The sequence below is a fragment of the Mus caroli genome, chromosome 1 (genome assembly GCF_900094665.2).
Source record: "Mus caroli chromosome 1, CAROLI_EIJ_v1.1, whole genome shotgun sequence".
NCBI classification, from domain to species: domain Eukaryota; kingdom Metazoa; phylum Chordata; class Mammalia; order Rodentia; family Muridae; genus Mus; species Mus caroli.
Genome location: NC_034570.1, coordinates 98,416,200 through 98,438,081, shown reverse-complemented (window position 1 = coordinate 98,438,081; position 21,882 = coordinate 98,416,200). Strand labels below are relative to the sequence as shown.

The following is a 21,882-nucleotide window of genomic DNA, read 5'->3' as shown; positions in this document are numbered from 1 at the left end:
AACCAACTCAAGCATCAACAATTAGTCATTCTAAATATCAACTCTTTAAAAAAAGCTACTAAAGGTAACTAACTGTATTGGCTGGTTGGTTTTGTGTTAACTTGACACAAGCTAGAGTCATCAGAGACAAAGGAGCCTCAGTTGAGGAAATGTCTCCATGAGATCCAGCTATAAGGCATTTTCTCAATTAATGATCAATGGGAGATGGCCCAGCCCATGGTGGTTGGTGCCTTCCCTGGGCTGGTGGTTCTGGGTCCTATAATGTGAAGCAAGCCTGTAAGCAACATCCTTCCATGGCCTCTGCATCAGCTCCTGCCTCTAGGATCCTGTCCTGATTTCCTTTAATGATGAACAACACTACAGAAGTAGAAGCCAAATAATCCCTTTCTCTCCAACTTGCTTTTTGGTTATGGTGATTGGTTTCAGCAATAGAAACCCCAACTAAGACTGTAAATTTTGGGAAGTATTTCTTAAACTCTGCTTCCTTCAAAACAAAACAAAATAATAAAATACCCGTACTTTGTACATGTCACTGACATTTTATTCATTCTTCAACTACTTCTAAGGACACCAGAAATGTAATTTTATAGACCACCTAATCACAATATTGAGGTAAGATTTTAGACAAAGAATTGTCTATGTGTTCAAGACTGATGAAATAGAAGTTGCTACATATTCCATTTAATATTTTTTATAATTTATTTTTAGAACTGAAAAAATACACAGGCGTACAAGAGGTATACACGATCACTTTCTTAGGCCAGTGACACTGGCTTAGAGTGATTCTATACCTGCACTGTCTATGACAGATGGGTGAAAATGATCAATGCAAAGTTTGATCACACAGACCCATAGTTTCTTTAAATTTTCTGTTTCATTAAAAAAGCAAAAACCTTCCATAATCTTCATTACTTTCCACTGTTATTTTATGACATTTCCACTCTTATTTATTAATGCTGCTTGTTAAGAATGAAGTATTCTGAGCACACCAGGGCACCCTCTAAGGATTAAGCACCTAGTTTGAGAAACTTGGCCTTAGGCCAGTTTGGTCACAAAGTAGTTATTTAAAAGTAAAGTGAGGACGGAAGAATTCACCCTATGGGAAGATAACTGACATGGCCCAGAGGGATGACTAAGAGCTTCATGATACACATTTTCCTTTTCAATTACTCTTTTAAATGTATGTAATTTAATGATACTGAATATAGTAACTGAATATAGTATTTTCCCTGAATAAAAAGGTTCAACTTTTTAAAAAGTAATAATGGACATACTTACCAATATTTTCTTCAGAAAGTCTTAAAATCTCTTGGAACTGGGGTTTTACCTAAGTAATGCAAAAGAAAGACCTATGGATTAATTAGTGATAAAATATATACTTATTACTGATACAGGTATATATTAAAATGGTCAGAAACATATTATATTTAATTAACAGGATCTTTACAGATAAAAATCAATTCAAATCAGCAGGTATTTTCAGAATAGTCTTTGGTTTCTTTTCTTAAAATAATTTCAATATAATTTTAAGTACTTAAAATTATTTCCTCCTATAAACTAAATTTAGAGACCAAAAAGCTCACCTGCAAACCATTACATGAGTAAATATTATATCACCATAATATGATTAGAATTATTGGAAAAAGCATCTGGTTATATTTGAAAGGAAATTCTCCTTTAGAATTGTCATGGTTAGCATATTCACAGTCAATAAATTCCTTCAAGTAAGAATTTTTTCTTCACTATCTTAAGATAGAGCAAATGCTCAAGTTTTTAAAAATGGAATTATCATAGATTTCAAACTACTGAAGACAATTCTGCAGTGTTCAATATTTAAATTACTCCTAAATGTTTTTCTGAACCCATACAGCTAGCTATTTACTCAGGAACTATTGAGCAATTTCCAGTGAAAATGGTAACAGACTGGGGAAGAGGTAAAAGGATTTTGCTTCCTTGTCAGCATCTCAGTCTTTTTAATTCATATATTTAATGCAGACTAAAATGAAGAACAGTGGGGAAAGATTAATCTGCAGAATCATAGTCTCTTCATTTCGCAAAACACTAATAATTACTGAACTTATTAAAGCAGCTAATACACTATAAGGAAGTCTGAACAGAATACTTTTTTGCTTTAAACATTGCAATAATACAGATTCAACAGGAGCAGAAACTTAGTGTTTACTATGAGTATCTTGATGAAAACCAGATTAAAAAAACATTAAAACTCTTTTAAAATTAGTTCTCTAAGCAACTATCCTAGCAATAGACTATGAGGACAGAATTGAAGACATGTGACATTGGCTGTAAGCATCCTTAAATTTTAACATGTGAAAGAGTAAACATCGTAGGCCACAGTGACAAACTACACCCTGGTAATGACTGAGACACTCATTTGAGTCTCCATGCTGCTTTTAAGAAGTGGAACCCTTGGAGCAAATGTTACAGGTTGCTGTGGCTCCTCACCTCAGGTTTTTATCAAGTGCTAAGCAGACAATTGCTTCCAAAATCTGTTCTATATAGCAAAAAACTTGATCACTACTCAAAGGATTGGGTTCTTTCCCCTGATATGCCCATGGTAAAAGCTTTTGATAGATTTACTGTGGCAGATCTCATAATAAAATCTCAGTATACCCTAGGCTGAGGCTAAATATACTACTAAAATTTAACTTCTTAAGAGATAAAGAGAGGGATCGTGTTATCATTTACTTTGTTAAAGAATTATCATATTATGATTTTGTCTCTTGAATATAAGAAAAGATATAATATAAGTATTTACCTTAGTGTTTGTAAAAATTTTGCCAAATGTCCGGCAAAGACGCCAGAAAAATCTGGAGAATTCATGGACACAGGCAGTTGAGGTTACATTAATTTTGCCCACTATTTCTATAAGCTGTGGCAACCTGAATGTGAAAAGAGAGAAAAACAGGAGGGGCACATGTAAATGACTGTCTCCATAATCTGCCTGCAATGGCACAGATGCAAAACCTGCATCCCTATGTTCTCTGTAAGCAAAGGATGGCTTTCACATCCTCAAATATCTTAACTGCTTTTTTTTTAAAACAGAGTTTTCTGCATGTTAAGTTAACGGGATTCAAAATCATGGGTTTGATACATTACAAAACCTTGGTTTACACAACATTCATTCTAGTCTCAAAACTAATAAATTAGAATATTGTTTAAAGTCCTCTACTTCTACTAAACTCAAGGTGGCAGATCAGTCCTGACATAACATAAAAGATGCAGTTTCTTCACGGAACATTACATACTCACTGGGATAAGTATTGTCTTTCAAGCTTTGCTGCTCAAGATGCCAATTTATGTTTCTTAAACAAATTAAATCTATTTTACAAACTTTCTGTCTCCAGTCTAAATATGTTTCTTAAACAAATTAAATCTATTTTACAAACTTTCTGTCTCCAGTCTAAATATGAGCCTTTTGTCTATTGAGCTATAAAATGGACATGGAGGTGGTAACTTACAACTGATTGACAACCCAGAGTAAACTCTCCCAGCCTGTCGTGCCTTCATGTTCCAGTTGGTAATCATAAAGTTGTAGCAGCACTGCCAATTGCTCACGACTTCCAATAACAGTAGACACATCTTGCAGAGGTGACATAGGCCGAGGGAACCTAGTCACTGTAAGTAACAGAAGCAAAACAAATCACACAGGAAAAAGGAGTTGACTACTTAGCTATTCTGTCCAAAACAAAATAAGGCCCTCAGTCTAATACTTAATTAACATGTTATAAACTTTAAATCTCAAACATTAAAGGGAATTTGAAACCCCCACACTTTAATAAATGCTTTAATGAAAGTTTGTTAGTGAAAATTATGTTTATGTAGGTTAAATTAAAATTGGTTCAAAGGAAAGACTCCAATAAAAAACATGGCTTAAGTTAAAACAAAACAAAACAAAAAAAAAAGTATAATTCTACCATACTGATCATTCCAATGAAATAATCTATAAAAGATATCCTAGGGACTAAAATTAAAAGCAGGGAAAATATGTTTCACAAGAGAAAATGATGATGTAAAATACTAAAACCTCAGCTGAACAAACTTCTTTAGTAGTTAATTTTCAATATTAAGTGTCTTATTTTAAAAAATTTCAGTCTAAAACAAGTTAATGTAAAGTACTAAAGCCAGTGACAGTAAGCTAAAGCACAATCTATACAGTTACTGTAACCAAGATCCCATACTCTAAACTTAAAAATTCTGAAGGAAAACTAAAAGAACTCACTTTTAAATCATGTAACTAAATATGAATATATACAGGTATATATTAGTATATTTTAAAAGCTTAAGCATATTAATAAAGCCTATAATCCTATGGACCATAATCAGATTTCTTTTTTAAATTATATTTTAATTTTGCCTGTATGTGTGTTTGGCGGGGGGCTGGGGGGGTGGGTGGTACATATGTGCTATAGTATGCATAGTGGTCAGAGGACAGTTTATAAAAGCAGGTTTTCTCTTTCTATCACATGGGTACTAGAGATTAACCTCAGGGCATCAAGCTTGATGGCAAGAACCTTTACCCACTGAGCCATCTTGATAGTATATACTATTATATATATAAATATAAATATTAATATATTGATATTATTAATATTTATTACTATTAATACATATAATATATATTAATAGTATATATATAATATTCCATAGTATTACGGAATATTTACATGACTATTAATTGAATAATAGGGACAATTTAAACCCTTGTTCTGCGGACCACCGCCCTCTGTAGACATGCCCTGCCCCATCCTAATAAATGCTCATTTAATTCCGGAAAAAAAAAAAAAAAAAAGCTCCAAGCTAAAAATAAGACTAGCAAACTCTTGTGCTGCAATAGGCATTCAACAATATATTAAGTGTAGAGTACGGTCATGGCTGCTATGTGAACTCTCCTATTTGTACTCACAATACACAAAGACAGAAACGTGGGTAACATCACGACCTGGATTTCTGCTTGAATTCTTACTAGCCTTGCTCAGCAATAGGAGATATGGATAATGAGGGGTACCTGTGTTTAAACTTCTACATCACATAAAATCATATCTGATACAATTTCAACCAGAGTTCTATCCCCTTGGGCGCAAGCCGATATTCTGTGATGGAATGAATGCTTGTATTTCAAAATTATTGGTATAGATTAGAAAGCAATGTAATACTTAGAATTAAAGTAGATGGATTGAGATTGACTATAAAAAGAGTGAGACTGAAGGCCTTCTAAAATCTGAGTCCAAAAGAAACAAAATGATGACAGGAAATAGGCAATTAGGTGGATAACTTAGCTATAGAGAAGAAATAGGAAAGTCTGGGTGGGTGGGCATAGTGGTAAATTCCTTTAATCACAGCACTTAGAAAACAGAGACAGGCCTCTGAGTTGATGGCCAGTCTGATCTGCAGAGTGAGTTCCAGAAGCCTTAAAATATTTGTTTATTTAACAACTGTTTTAAAAAATTGAAATCTATCATTCATGAATATAGAAATTCTCAGAATACCATTTTAATAAGATGGTAAAACAATAGCGTTTTATCAGCAATGAAATGTGCACAGTAGTTGTAAAGAATAACAGCTGCTATGAATCTCTGGAGGTTAGTTTTAAAATGTCAGACAGTGCTTCCTTGTTCATGAGTATACCCCAAGTGCCTGATGTAAACTTTGGTTAACATTATGAAATAACTAGCAATAAACAACTTGCATCTATCATCCTTTATAAAAAAACCACAAATCTTTAGACATAGTAAATTATATACCCTAAGTTGTACATAGGTATATACCAAGATATAAACATAGATAAGTAGATATTCCTTAAAAGATAGTCAATTTTCACTTACAATAAACAGAACACTTAAATGAAGGATACGACTTTAATATTTAATTAAAAGCTGGGTGTAGTGGCACACACCTTTCACAACAGCACTCCAGAGGCAGAGGCATAGAGAGACCCTATCTCAACCACCACCACCACCACCACCACCACCACCACCACCACCACCTCCACAAGCCAAAGAGGTACAGCAACAGTAACTAAAACCAAAAGATTATTATTGCATAATGAAGTGTTGCAGGTTGGCTTAACCCTGCTTGTATTGTAATGTTAATTTGCCCACCCCTCTCCCCAAGACTGGTTGCCCCTGAGACAAGAGAGTCCTCACATAAGATGCTGAGTGGCCCTGCCCCAAGTTATTTCTAATTGGTAAATAAAGATGCCAACAGCCAATAGCTGGCAGAAGAGACATAGGTAGGATTTAGGTTTTGTGGGCTTGGGGTCTAACAGTACCATGAGGAGAGAGAAGAGTGCAGGAGGAGGAAGGGGAAGATGTCATGGCTTAGGCGAGGGCCGGCCAATTGGAGTTACGAGCAGCCCAGATGAAACACTGTAATAACTTGGGGTTATCAATAGGAAAGTAGATATTAACAGCAGAGGGTAGGTAGTTGCCCAGCTCTTGTGTTGTTGAAGGCTTATTGTAAATATAAAGGTATGTATGCCATTCATCCAAGAACTAAAAATAGCTAAGGTGGGGTAGAAACCTCAGGTCAGGAATTAAATCCTTTTTACAACAACAAAGACAGTCACATGAAGTAGTACTTATATAAGGAATATGTTCAGAATGACAAGTGGATGGCAACAGTTGGAATTCAAGGAGTATTTGTTAAATACATTAAGAATGATAACCAATATTATAGGCTGAGCTAGTCTCTCTGCACCTCTCCAAAGTCTTCTGTTTGGAAATAGGACTGCTATTGGTATGTTTAAACAAAGTGAGCTCATATGGAAGGTGGACCGGGTAGGCTTCAAAGACAGTTCTCAGGTCTTTACTCTTAAAATATCTTCTGTCCCACAGAGCTACAAGATCACATATTTCTGCTGTTAAAGATACCTAGCCAGTGATACTTTGTTAAGACATCAGCAAACTAACACAGAAAACTAGGAGGAGGAAGAGAAAATTAGAAGTTCAAGTTAGTGCTGTGGTAGAATTACAAAGTGACTAGCTTTGAATTCTTAAGGGATCTCAACTTATGAAGTTTGAAGTTTTAAAATTACCTTTAATATAAGAATTCTTTAACAGAAGCTAGTAAGACACACAAATAACTTCACAAACCTAAAAATGCTACAAAAGTATTTCATATTCAGGAACAGCATCTGTACAGCCTTTTCCTAGTTGTACTGCAGTGTGGCTATGAATCACCTGCTCTACATTAAAAGTCATTTACTGGTTACTAGGAGTGTGACTTGATTTTTTTTTTTTTTCTTCTTTCTTTCTCCCAGTCCTGGGGATCGAATCTAGTACCCCTGCTCACATATTGAACAAGCATTCTGTATTCTCAGTCTGATTTCATGAGTTTCTGAAGATAAGTCATTTTCTTTAAGTGGGGGAGTGGGGAGAGTTCTTTCTATCATGAAAGGAAAATTTATTTATTATTAAAAATTACAATTGTATTTATCTTACCCTTCTGAAAATAAAAGAGCTAGGGAAGAAAAAATGGAAATGGCAAACTTCACACACTAGCACTAGTTATTATTAAATGAGCCTTTTCATTGACTCAGAGATATCTATTCCAGCTTCCTAACAAAGTCTATAAATACTGCCAGCCTTCACTATTGTGAGGCTCTGTCTCAACAATTCCCAAAACCATCCTATACAACCAACCAACAACCAAAGTAAAGCAAGCAAGCAAGCAAGCAAGCAAGCAAGCAAGCAAGCTACCCACCCACCTACCTACCTAATGGGTAACAGAAGCACAAATATTGCAAAATAATTTCAAATGACTTATCCATAAAAGATGAAACTATAACATTTATCTGAAGCTTTAATGGTCTCTAGACACAAGGTTCTATATATAATATATACATTTTAGTACCTGTTCCGATATATAATGATTAGAATCAAAACAACTCTTTGGGAAGCTAAATTGGTAATATTCTACACCTTCCTTCAAGAACCCAGTCCAGTACCTTCAATATGTGGTACTTCACCATGCAGCTTGGCTTTGCTGGAGAAAGGTGCGTTCTGTAGCACTAATGCAAAGAGAGATGGGATCAAGGACTGCAAGGCAGAAAGATACATGTGGAGCTTGTGTTCGTCCAGCCCGTGCTCTCCTTCCTGAAATATAAGGGGTAGGAGCTAATCTTAGGCTCTTGAAATCACACTGCAAGTTGGATGCGTAACTCCCTTTCTTTGGCAAATTAACATTTAAGGACCTCTACTTTAGATAACAAATGCATATGCACTTAACAGAGATGTTTATGAAAATTGTGAAGCAAGAAGGCACTGTAGACATACCAGAATGTTTAATATAAAACACTCAGGGCAAACAGTCATTTCCAATGCTGGGAACAGTTTTTCTGGGGAATGTCTTGTCTTTTGAAATTTTTGTATACTAGAGTGAGCCACAGAAGTCACAGTAAGTATGGCGCTGCCAATTCTGTAGAATCATTTGTTTTCTCTACTTCCTAAGTGCTTTCAGACACTTGGTACCATCTGTATTTGCAAGTACTAAAAGTACTATAAAACAATTCTATGTAGATAAAATGCAGCAGAAATTTCAAAAAGAAAGAGATGACAGAAAAAGGATTGATACGGTACCCAGAACCAAATCCTATAATGAAAATCCCAAACCTGAACACTATGATTAGAGATAAAGGTAGTTGTTGCATTCAAATTTACTTGAGATGTCATTGTTATAATAGGAAATACCTCTGCTATAATCTAAGAGATAGGACTTACTTACAGTTAAGTTTTAAATCAGTTAATTTCTATACAGAAACATTACTAAGAAGAAAACTGAAGACACTTAGAAGCAATATGGTATTATTCATACCATAGCAAAGTACACAAAAATCAAAGCATGTTAATTATCAGATAGAAAGAATGAAAATACTTAATATAAAAAAGATCCCTACATTTTCTGACCAAGCCACTTCAGGCTTCTAGTGCCCACTGTGAAATTTAGAAAGTTTTAAGATTTAAGCCAATATATATATACATACATATGATATCATCTATTAGTTTTATGATAAGAGCCTTGTAGATCCTTGAAAAATTTGAAACACAGAACATAAGAGTTTGGAGTCAGAAACAACTATAAATTTTTGTATGACAGCTGGAGGACCCCGGTAAGTTACTTATGCACCAAATCCTAATTTCTGTATAAAACACAAAATATACCTTAAAGGGTTCTAAGAGTGAAAAAGGTCTCTTTTTTATAAGAAACTAAAGTATTGATCTTATCAGTTTATATAGGCATCTATGAAATATCAGTTTTTCTGCTAGCCTCTCAAAGAACACTTAGAACAAAAATTAGATAAAGTATCTATTATTTTCTCAATGTTTCTTCAACTCTTCTGAGCACAATGAAGTTCTCTTTATGAAGTGTATACTGGAGTAGGTATTGTTACAGTAGTTTTGACAACATATAAATAAGAAGGCTACAGAGACTGAATATTTACTTATCTCTGCAATCTGGAACTAGGGCTGATGTTTGATGTAAAACAGTCATGTCCTCAGAGGATCCAAGGAGAACTGGCTTTCTATATAATGCTTGTGCAATCCGGGAAGATGCTAATTCAGCTACCAAGGCTCATTATGCTCTTTCTCTTCTAGCTTCTCAAATCTCTCATTAGTGATAATGTGTTATACTATTGGCTTAGGAGTACATTTTGTCTCTATTCCCCAATATTTCTCAACGATGGTCTAAAAAAGACCCTTTAAACTATTATGAACTATTTAAAAAAAGGGAAGAACTCACCCTGAGAAGCTTTTCAATCTTGTTCAGTAGTGTAGGTATAAGATGAGACTGTAAGTTTCCAAGTTCAGTTGTCCAGGCAGCATAGGCTGGTAAAAATACTTGGTGTGTTGCACTAACAACTCTTTCTGAGGGATCACCCAGGGCAGAGAGCAACAATTCAAAGCCCTGATAAAGAAAAAGGCAAGTGGAGATTGTTAAAAGAATAAATTTCTAAAAAAACTTTAAAAAATGCAACAAATATGTATTTCAAGAAATTGAGACATGTTTTAACTCCCATTTTCTTAAGTGTTAATGTATCATGGATGAGCAGAAATAGGGTGGGAAACATGCACACTCATTTGCAATTTCTTGACAGCTGCTGCACTGAAAGCAGCTGTCTTTTTCGTTGACTGCTTAGATACACCACCTCACTTGCAGACAACCAAATGTCTGAATCAGTACATTTCTTAAAAATTGATAACAGGGTAAAAGAAGTTTCAGCTGAAAAACATACCTGTTGATATTTGTCAGGATCATCAATGTAGCCCATAATGATACCCAGGCTTTTAATCACAGCTTCTCTTACCAAATCAGCCTTATCTTCCATTAACATCTGTTGCAACATTGAAAGAACCAAGGAACTACGGATTTCTTTCTGAAAATAACCAATATTTTTTTATGATTTATTTATGCTATTTAGTATGACAATACTTAATAACAATGTCAATTACAGCTGTGCCTTATCTTACTTTTAATCCAATTTCTTTTCATTGATTTATAAATGGTGTGTGTGTGTGTGGGGGGGGGCTTGTGCACACTGAGTCATTGCCTGTGATAGCCAGAGAACTTGGATCCCCTACAACTGGAGTTAGAGATGGTTGTGGAACACCTGGTGCGAATGCTGGAAACGCAGAGTTACATGAATGCCAGGCAGGGCTTAATACTGAGCTAACCCTCCAGCACCCCACACTACTAGTGTTCCCAGTTACGTTAAAAATCAGCTTAATTAAAGGATGAGATTAAAATTAAGTTATCAGGGGCTGAAGAGATAGCTCAGTGGTTGAAACCCAGTCCTGCTGTTACAGGTCTGAAGTTCTATTCCATATGTCAGGCAGCTCACAATCATCTGTTAACTATAGCTATACAGGTATGAATATTGCCTCCTGGAACAATTGCATTCATGTGTAGCCCCTATCCCTGTCTTTACAGACAATTTAAAAAATCATAAAAAATAAAGTTATCAATATCCAAGTTCATATCCTTCTTTGTAGTTATTGAAACTTGTTCAAGGTATAAAATTAATCAAGCCTAAGCTTGTTTTGGAATCTTTAAAATACATAAAAAACAGAATAAAAGCACAGACCTGGCTTTTGTTTTGACTTTTTATTAGGTCTTCTTAAGTGAACACCGCAAACATTTAAAACTATGAGCTGGTTGTATTTATGTAGACCTGTAATCCTAGCACATGGGTGATGGATTCAGGAGGATTAGAAGTTCAAGATCATCTTCTACATAGCAAGTTTCAGCCTGTCCAGGGTTTACAATGAGACTGTATTTCACAAAACTCAAAGCAAACCAAATTCCACAACAAGTCTCTGATACTTAAATTTCATTACTCCATCTCAGACTGAATGCCTCTATGATAATATACATATTGTTTATTTAAAAACATAGATTTTCTTTAAATCCAGAACGTTCATCACTTAAAAAAGGCTACTAATTTGTATAGGCTTCTTGTAGTATATACAAATTTCCCACAGTTCTAGAACCTACTTAAGATCCACTTTTAATCATTGGAAATGATTTGTCTATATGTATTCTCAAAATGTCACGAAAATGAGAATGTCACATATCCATTCTGAATAAGCTCAGCTCAACAGTATGTGTTTTCCCCCAAGAAAAACAGGCCCAGAAAAAAGTGACCGCCCTAAGTGTTTTTCCTGAAAACCTTGCCAAACCTCAGTGTGCAGTCAAAGTATTTCCTATTATTACTTTAATTTGTGTCATAGAACATTACAAATATCCAAGGGTTAAAATTTAGTAAAATGAATAATTTTACTAAATAAGCAAGGTTATTTATTTTTTTAATGAAGCTGTTTGTTTTAGGAATGTGGGCTCTGAAGAGCACATCCTTATCAGGACATTTGAGGTCTGCTTCTCTGATTAGTGCCATCCAGGAGCACTCTGCTCACCACTGCTTCTGTACCAGCAATGTCTGTGTAAGTATATGAGAGAAAAGAAGACCTTATTAGGAAGATAGGTTCCACCATATGTACTTTTTTGGAAGAAGCACAAGGAACTTCCCAGGGTTCTCAGAACCTACCGTCAGAATCACAAGTATAGGTACATATGTTTATATGCACACACAACCAATTAGGATATACTTATTTTTAAAAATTACATTAGTATAAGCCTCTTTTTTTATTTGTTTGCCTATCTCTTTATTATATTTAAAAAGCGTGTCTAAGAGGATTTGGATTAAAATGTATAATAAGACACTAAACAGAAACAAAGAAAAAGAAAACAGTTCTTACAGGAAGGTAAGGTGCCAATGCTCCACAGGACTCTGCCACGAGCAGTCGTCTTTCTGGATATTTGTGATTAATCTGGAGTAAAAAAACCAAGCATATTAGTCAAGTGTAAGCAACATACCCTCTCTTCTCCCAAGGGCAATTACTTTTCACCATATATCCTGCTAAGACTACAATATATTGTCTTCCTTTTCCATTTCTGGCAATCCCTGTGTGGCTATACCTGGATCAGGAATAAGGGAATCAAGGACAGCCTAAATATTAAGGCACAGGGGTATCTGTTAAAGAAAAAAAAGGAAAAAAATCAAAGATGAAGAATTGGCAATGTATCTAGAAATTAAGTATTTGCCTAGGACTACACTTTTCTTAGGATATCAGAAGAAGCAAGATCTTCTCTTAGCAAAAGAAGCACAAGTCTTAGTTGGAACTCATGCTTGTAGCATGTGATAGACATCAGTCTGCTCTCTGCTAAAAGGGCTAGCAAACAGGTTAATCATGACTTAACCAGCGAGATGAGAATTATGTTTCCTTTTTAAGAAGACTTCTTTCCTGTTTGTATATGCAAAACAGTGGAGTTTTGCTATGTGCTAACTACACTGAACCATAACAACAACAACAAAAAAGACACATACTGGGTTTTGTTCCCATATGTTTTCTTCATAGAATATAAATCTTTCTTTCACTGGAAAAGAAGTATATCTGTTCTCATATTCCCATATCAAAAGATGATATAATTCAATAATGGTTTAGATGCCTAAAATTAAGAAAAGAAATTATATAGAAACCTACTGGGCAACAAACTAAAGGTAAGTGGCTAGGTAGAGTCCTGATTCATAATTACAAAGATTTCAAAAGAGCTATAGCAAAGATGCATGCATTAACATCTTGGAGCTAAATTTAATCTACTCACAATTGCTCTGACAGCAGAGAAAGTCTTAACATTAGTGTGCTGTACTTAAAGTTCCATCTCATTCCTTCCCAGTCTAGCGTACTGTGTCTCATTTAAGTACACACTCAAAATCAATTGTATTTCTGCACTTAACAAAGGAAAAAGATTCTCTTTCAGTTTACAACTAAAGTACTTAAAGAATGAAGTACAAAACGTACATTCTGAAAACTACAAACCACTGTTGTAGGATATTATAAAAGACTTTGATGTGTGGAAAGTCACCCTAAACTCAGATTAGAAACTTATATGATTAGGATTGAAATCCTTTCCAGATCAATCTGTAGAATCAATAAATTTAAAAGTCAGGCAGTGGTGACACATACCTTTAATCTCAGTACTTGGGAGGCAGAGGCAATTCGATCTCTGAGTTTAGAGGCCAGCCTGGCCTACAGAGTGAATTCCAGGACAGCTAGGGTCTCAGAGAAAACCTGCCTCAACAAACAGACAAACAAACCCAATCCAACCCAGCCCAACTCATCCAACCAATCAACCTCCCAGCTGGCTTCTTTGCAGAAACGAGAAGCAGATCTTAAAATTCACATGGAGATTTAAGAGACCTACAGTAGCTACAGCAAACCTAGGAGCACAATTGTGTTGGGAGTAATAAAAGGCTTTAAGTTTCAAACTGAATGCAGAAATGAATATAAATACTCTATGAACACACCAAAATCATTTAGCAATTACACTCTAGGTGGCACTGGAATTAACAAAACTCTCTTTTGGGATGCTTTTGAGAAAGTAGCCCAGGCTTCCTTTCTATTCACTTCTGTAACACTGGTTGGCCTAGAACTCACACCATCTTTTGATAGTGAGCTTCACTAGTACTGAGATTATAGACATGTACCACCATGACTGGTGTAATTAAAAAAAGTTTTTTAGGGTTTTTGAGACAGGGTCTAGCCTTGACTTCTCCTGTCTCTATCTCCTAAGTGCTGGGATTATATGGGTTTATCACTATGCTCAGTTTGATAAATGCAAGTTAAAAAGGGAAAATAGAAAAATTATAAAACATTTATATGCACATGTGAATAATTGCACAGATTTATCAACTCAAAGTTTCATGGTGCATCGAAGTTAATTTTGACTTTAAACAACTAGAAATATACCCTAAATTAACATGCTTTGTAATAAAAAGATGGTGTCTGCCATTGTCAGAGGTAAGTATTACTACACTGTTCACTTTACACACTGAACCTGATAGCTCTACTACTTTAGTAATAAATGCCCAAAGAAATTAGGACTAGAACTTTTGGAGTTATCCGTGACCAATATTTTTCTTAAGAATAAGAGACTGTAATATTGTAAATTTGGCTTTATAAGCTTGTCTCTATAATGAGAAAGTATTTTTTAAAGGTGCTTAATGACTTATTATGTCTACAAAATCAGAGTTCTTTGAAGGACTGGAATAATAGTATACATCATAAAAGTAAAACTACTCCAGAAAAAGAATTTTATTATAAATATACAAACCTGCTATATCAATGGTCTACACTTTGCATACTGCATGAATCTAAAATAAACCTAAATATACAAACTGCATATGTCCTCCATTTGTGTGAGAGCACACACTGCTACCTCTTCCTTAAACTCACCAAACAAACATTGTGTGGACTTTACAAGTGGAGGACAACACATTTTGTCATGTTCAACTTTCTTCTACTTAGCTTTTCTTCCCATATACCAACACAAGAAAGCACATCATGTCTTTGTCTACTTTCATCTCCTCACTAGGATGCCTCCGTCTTTCTTCACACTGTTATTCTCATTACTATACTTGTACCCAGCACTGGAATTAGTGTTTTCAAAGTATCTGCAGAATGAATGAATGAAGCAGAGTATTCCAGAGTATTCTTTTGTGCAAATAAACCATGTGCCGAGCTATGGAAGGTAGCATAATTTACATTCCATGGATCTTCTCATGGCATTTAGAAATTATAAACCTTCAAAAATAAGAGCAAAATACTAACAGTTAACTTACCTGTTCCCAACACTGTGGTAAAAGTTCAGCCTCCACACGTGTTGGTCCAACATGACGTGCAAAAGCCACACATCCTGTCAGTATCATTTGCCTGAAAAATAATAGGGAAAAAAAATCCTTGAGTGTGCATTAGAAAATAGAACTATGCTGGGCGTGGTGGCCCCCACCTTTGATCCCAGCACTTGGGAGGCAGAGGCAGGCGGATTTCAGAGTTCGAGGCCAGTCTGGTCTACAAAGTGAGTTCCAGGACAGCCAATAAAATAAAATAAAATAAAATAAAATAAAACCATGACCACAACTTAAAAAAAGAGTTAAGTAGCCAGGAATGGTGGCACAACCTTTAATACTAGCACTTTGAAGGAAAGGTGGCCATGGAAGTGACATGGTTCCTGCCCCTGGAGCAGAGCCAGCAGGGTGTGTGGGCTGATGTTCTGATAGTTGCTGTATATGTACTGTATGGCTTGTTCTTGTAGAATGATGTGCATAAATTTATTTTCCTCCTTTGGGAAATATACCCCCTGCCAAGGTTAATGACTCTATGATAATTAGAAACAGTAAACAGTGAGTGTATCTATGTTCTTAGCAAAAACAAATGCTGTGACCTTCAGGACAGTCCTAAGACTGGGAAAGAACTCTAAAACTATGAGTTTGAAAATATAAACAGGTTTTCTCAATTATGCAAAATATAAAGATGCAATATGAATTATATGAGGGGTTTCACCGACCTAAAAGGTCAGAGGTGGCAGCATTATGAGCTAGCATGTCAGAAAGATATAAAAGAAGGAGAGAAAAGAGATTTGGGTAGTGGTGGTTGCAGAGCAAGAAACGACCACTTTATTCTTTGTGCTTACAAAAGCAGGCACATTCTTGAGTTCAAGGTCAGTCTGGAACAGAGCAAGGTTAGGCTCAGGTGTGGTGGGAAAAGTATTTTACCCAGTAGCTTACGGTTTGTGCTTACAAAGGCAGGCAGATCTCTGAATCATTTGCCATGTTTTTTTTTTTTTAAATGTACAAGTCCTTTTCTAAGAATCCAGGGGCTAAGGTCATAAAATGCTCACTTATGAGATAATCAAAAGGAAACTAGAGTGGATGATTGAATTGATATGCAAATAAAAGACTAGGTTTGGTTTGTGAGAGCTGACTTATCTGGATGAGCTGTCTGGAGAGCCAGCAGGAGTAGAGAACATGGGGTTGTCAGCTTGCACCCCACTTGGGAGTCATTTCTTTTGCTCCTCCCAAACACCCCTTCCTCAAGAACATCTCCCACCCCCCAAGCTGATCCTTGGCAAGTCAGGCAGATCATTATGAGTGGAGGCCAGTCTGACCTACATAAGTTCTAGGCTAGTAAGGGCTACATGGTGGGACCATGTTTTAAAACAAACTCTAACCAAACCGAACTCAAAAAAAAACAAGAAAAAAAATCAATTCTAAGTATTCTTATTGCTGTTTCCCAATTAGTCAAGTTAATAATGTCTTTATCACCCTCTGTTTTAATTTCTCAGTTTTTCTTTTTGATTTTTCCATTCCCCCAACTTAGGAAGTCAGGTAAACTAAAGGGAATAACAGGAAATACAAGAAATCCTGTCATCTGCTTCCTCATGAGAAATTTTGAATAACTGATTATTTTTTGTACCAACTACATACATATGTATGTATTCCATAAATGTTAGATAATTAGTTATTCAATTTTCTCATAAATGACACAGAAAAGTCTACGTATACTTGCAAGCCCAGTTCAGGGGAGGTAGAGGCAGGCAGATCTATGTGCTCTCTGGCTCGTTAGCCCAGCCTGTTCTCCTCTAGGCCCCCAAAGAACTGTTTTAAGGGTCAGGTCTAGAGCTGTAGGTTAGTAGTAGAGCATTTGACTATCATTCGTGAGTCTCTGGGATCAATCATTAGTGCCAACAAAATTAAAATGCTGGATTGGTGCCTAAGAAAAATACCCAAGTTGCCCTCTGGCGAACCTACACGCACCTCCAGACAGTGGTCATATTCATTGGCACACAAATTTTAAGCATTTAAAATATTTCTTCATGAGATATATGTACAGAGGTTGAAATCATGATATCATGAAGCATCAATAGGAAAAAGTGATAACTCTGAAAAGCAGTTCAAAATAGAAAAGGTCAGATGCCCAACACCTTATTAATAGCCCTGGATGTAGGCTCTACAGTAAAAAATAAAACTGATTATCAAATGATTTAGTTAGAAATCTGATATTATTTATGGTTATTATCAAAGAACTGAAAAAAGAACCATCATGGAGTGTAAATCAAGTTTTACTGGGCTACTGTTAAAGAAGTCTGAGATTAACTAACTAAAGAAAAATAACAAGTGGTTACCTATCAAACAAATGCTAACAAATATTTATGTCCACTTTTCATTTATATAATAATATTGATTATTGTTATTATTCTTTTTAAAAGTAAAAAGTTGTCTTTCTGTAGGATAAAACACAGTAGACATGGATACTTTATTCCTGCCACCAGGTGGCAGCAGTTATGTTTAAGTTTTGCCTCAAAAACTTAGAATGCAAATTCAAAGAAGGTATTTTATTTATTACTCTGTTACTAAGACAGGGAAAGACACATTTTTTAAAGAAGAAAATGAGATATGCACTTTCCTGTATATTATCACCAAATTGTCCTTAGAAAACATTGAAACTGAATAGTATTTTCACAGTGATCTAATCCCCTCATCCCTACTTGTTTAGTGAGCGTGCTGGCTGCCAATGTCACCTAACTTTGGCTGTGTCTTGAGGATGCATCACTCCACTTTGCTCTTGGGTAGAGTCTATGAGAATGAGAGATGCATAGTATAAATTTCAGGATATATTAGGTTGCGTGGTCATAACTTTAGAGTTCTTTCTATTTTAATTTCCCAGCTTTATGTCTCAGGACTCATTTGTTTATGACTTTTATATAAACGAATCATTAGAAGATGTTCCGAAAAAAAAAAGCAGCTGTAAAATTAGATAAATACTTAGGAAGCACAACTCTGTTTTACAAAATAAAAGCAAAATCGCCTTTATTATTAAGGTAAAGATTGCAAGAGAAAAACATCCCAGCACATTATTTTATCTTCTGGTTCTTCTCTCTCTACTGCCAGGCTGCTTTCTTCAGGCTACCCTTGCAGCTTTCCTTAGTGCTCCAACACTTCACTTCTTGAGGTAGACAACACACTTAAGTTCCTGTGTGCAGGGTGCTGTCCAATGGCAAGTCTACACTATCTGTTCCCGTCTGCCTCCATCACGGACTACATGAATGCTCCCGGAAGGACTTGTTCCAGAAGTTCTGCCCCATCCACTCTGCAGAGTTTTCACCTGATGGATGTTGAAAGAACAGACCTGATTCCCTCAGAAACTGGTGTGATCCTGAGGAACCTACATAGGGTCATGTCACTCAAGTATGTTTGTGATGGGCAATAAAGTTTCAGAACTACTATAGCCAGAGAACTTGCTCCTGCGCTTCCTCAGGGACTCTGACAACAAAATGCCTTCTGTTCTCAATAATCTTGAGAAGATCAGGAAAGGTAAAGATGCTAAATTTTGTTAGATTCTGACAAAGAGCCAAATTTTGTTATAAGAACAATGCAGGTCTTCTCCTACAATTGGAAATGTGAGCTTTTTTTTTAGCTTCTATTTTTGGGGCATACATTTTCTATGTATGACTAGCAATCAAATCACCATTTAGATCAGTGGTTGTCAACCTGTGGGTTGTGACCCCTTTGTGGTCAACCTACCCTTTTACAAGGAACACATGAGATATCTTATGTGTCAGATATTTACAATATAACTTATTTTAACAGTAGCAAATTTAAAGTTATGAAGTAGCACCGAAAATTGTTTCATGGTCGGGTGTTACCACAACATGAGGAACAGTATTAAAGGGTCACATGTAGCAATAGGAAGGTTGAGAACCACTGCTTTAGAAGAAAATAAATTTCTATTTGTTTCTTATCTATTGATTGTGGCCTAAACACTGTACTCCTCTCACAGCACCTGGTTTAAGGATAAATCAGTTTATCAAATATTCATGTATTATTTTTATAAAGACTAATCGTAATGAAGCCATGGTTATAGCATGTTCATCTATGTGGGAAAAATGGAAATTCCTAAGAGAAATCAAGCATGAAAAAGAAAAGCAAAAAGATAATATAAATTAGATGCCCTCAGGTAACTAATTTCTAAGTGTACAAACTCAAAAGGGGTCACTGGAATAAGAATGAGAATACTGCAGAGATTCCCTGTTTATTCAATACACCGAGTAATGGTTCCTTTATTCACCTGTACATAATTCAGAGTTCAAAGCCTTTTATAATGAAAGTGAAACTGGATTTCACCACCAAGAAGTTGCCTGAAACCAACTTTCAGAGGTTATAACCTATTTGTGTGTGTGTGTGTTGAGTAAAAGAAGGATGGATAGATAAATAAATGGCTAAGTTTGTGAAAAGTGATTATAATAGGAATGTTTAAATTATAGTGACATTTCCAGAGGAATTGCTGGGTTATTATATGAACGTCTGTAAACTTATACTGAGTGAAATAGTAAATGTGCCACTTGGTTATCAAGCGGCTGATAAAACAAACTCATGCCATTTAGAAAGGCTCTGATGCCTTTCAAGATATTTTACATAATCATATTAAGAGGAACTCTACACTTACATTCTGTCCACCACTATAAATTATGAACTACTACTGAAGAGTTCATACAAATTGTTAGAAACAGACGTCTGAGCAAACAACTCTTCAGTCCTCCAAGAGGCCAGGCAACACAGTGGTTTACTGAGATTTTATCATTCACAACATATGCTCAGTTTTCAGTAGTATTAAATCTATTGCAGAGTATTACTAAAATTTGAAAAACTTGCATATTTTACTCTGTCTGCTATTTTGTTATTCTAAACTTTTCTTTCTAAGACTTGATTTCTTTGGGTTCCTTTCTGGTTTATGGATTCAAAGACCCAGAAGTAAACCTATATACCTATGGACACTTGAACTTTGACACTTGATTTTTTGCCAAAACCATACAGTGGGAAAAAACCCGCATATTTAATAAATGGTGCTGGTCTAACTGGCAGTCTGTATGTAGAAAAATGAAAATAGATCCATATTTATTACCTTACAAAGAGCTCAAGTCCAAGTGCATCAAGGCACTTAACATAAAACCAGATACACTGAATCTAATAGAAGAGAAAGTGGGAAAGAGGTTCGAACTCATTGGCACAGGGGTTAATTTCCAGAACAGAACTCCAATAGCTCTCATTCTAAGATCAACAATTGATAAATAGGACCTCATGAAACTGAAAAGCTTCTGTAAGGCAAAAAATACTGTCAATAGGAATAATTGGCAACCCACAGATTGGGAAAAAAAAAGTTTACTAACCTTACATCTGATAGAGGACTAATATCCAAAAAATATAAAAAACTCAAGAAGGTAAACTCCAAAAAAACCAAACAACCCAATCAAAAACAATGAGATATAGAACTAAACAGAGAATTCACAACAGAGGAATCTCAAATGGCTGAAAAGCACCTAAAGTCCTTAGTCATTAAGGAAATGTAAATTAAAACTACCCTGAGATTCCATCTCACACCAAACCTCAGGTGACAGCAGATGCTGGCAAGGATGTGGAGAAAGAGGAAAACTCCGCTGCTGGTAGGATTGCAAGCTGGTACAACCACTTTGGAAATCAATTTGGCAGTTCCTCAGAAAATTAGAAACAGTTCTACCTGAAGACCTAGCTATACCACTCTTGGGCAAATACCCAAAAGATTCATCACCATAACCACAAGGACATGTGCTCTACCATGTTCATAGCAGTCTTATTTGTAATAGCCAGAAGCTGGAAACAACACAGATATCCTTCAACCATAGAATGGATACAGAAAATGTGGTTCATTTATATAATGAAATATTCAGCTATTAAAAATGAGGACATCATGATTTTTGCAGGCAAATGGATGGTACTAGAAAATATCACCCTGATAACTCAGACCTAAAAGAACATGCATGGTATATACTTACTAATAAGTAGATATTAGCCAAAAAGTACAGAATATCTACAGACCATAAGAAGTATAACAAGCAGAAATGCCCAAGTGAGGAGGTTTCAACCCTACTTAGAAGGGGAAAGAAATAATCGTGGGAGAAGGAAGGAGGGAGGGACCCGAGAGGGAGAGGGGAAAGGGGAGGGAAAGGGGAAGGGAAAAGGGGAAGAGGATTACATATGGGGGTGAAGGGGACAAGAGAGAAGTCCATAGAGCCAAGAGAATAAATGGAAATAAGCAGCCTTGGGAAGTGGGAGGTGGGGTGACCCTCTAGAGAATACTAGAGACCCAGAAGGTGAGACACTCTCAGGACTCATTGGGGACCTTAGCCATAATGCCCAACATTGGGGAAAGGGAACTCAAGAGTTCACCTCTAGTAGATAGACAGGGCCTCAAGTAGAGGACAGGGTTACTAACCCACAGTCAAAATCCATGATCCAGAATTATTCTTGTCTAAAAGAGCTTCAGGGACAAAACTGGAGAAGAGACTAAAGAAAGGGGGTCCAAAGACTGGCCCAACTTGTGATCCATCTCATGGGGTAGGGTGGGGTGGGGCAACACCAAGGCCTGATACTACTATTCTATGATGTGTTTAAAGACTAGAGTCTGGCATGGCTATCCTGAGAGGCCCTACCAG

The 21,882-nt window shown here is 35.9% G+C and overlaps 1 protein-coding gene across 11 annotated transcripts in view; it reads right to left on the bottom strand.

The window, feature by feature from the left end:
• The window catches only part of Relch (RAB11 binding and LisH domain, coiled-coil and HEAT repeat containing), an 89,298-nt gene that overhangs the window by 25,577 nt on the left and 41,839 nt on the right, over window positions 1-21,882 (bottom strand). For all 11 annotated transcript variants that reach the window (XR_003838016.1, XM_029483563.1, XM_021158988.2 and 8 more), the window contains 8 exons: window positions 15,197-15,287; window positions 12,273-12,344; window positions 10,253-10,393; window positions 9,760-9,924; window positions 7,967-8,114; window positions 3,480-3,636; window positions 2,777-2,900; window positions 1,279-1,327 (listed from right to left, as the gene is read on the bottom strand). Coding sequence is in view for 10 of the 11 variants with exons in the window: in XM_029483563.1 (XP_029339423.1) it covers window positions 1,279-1,327; window positions 2,777-2,900; window positions 3,480-3,636; window positions 7,967-8,114; window positions 9,760-9,924; window positions 10,253-10,393; window positions 12,273-12,344; window positions 15,197-15,287 (947 nt within the window). In the remaining variant the exon portion in view is untranslated. The remainder of the gene's footprint in view (window positions 1-1,278; window positions 1,328-2,776; window positions 2,901-3,479; window positions 3,637-7,966; window positions 8,115-9,759; window positions 9,925-10,252; window positions 10,394-12,272; window positions 12,345-15,196; window positions 15,288-21,882) is intronic.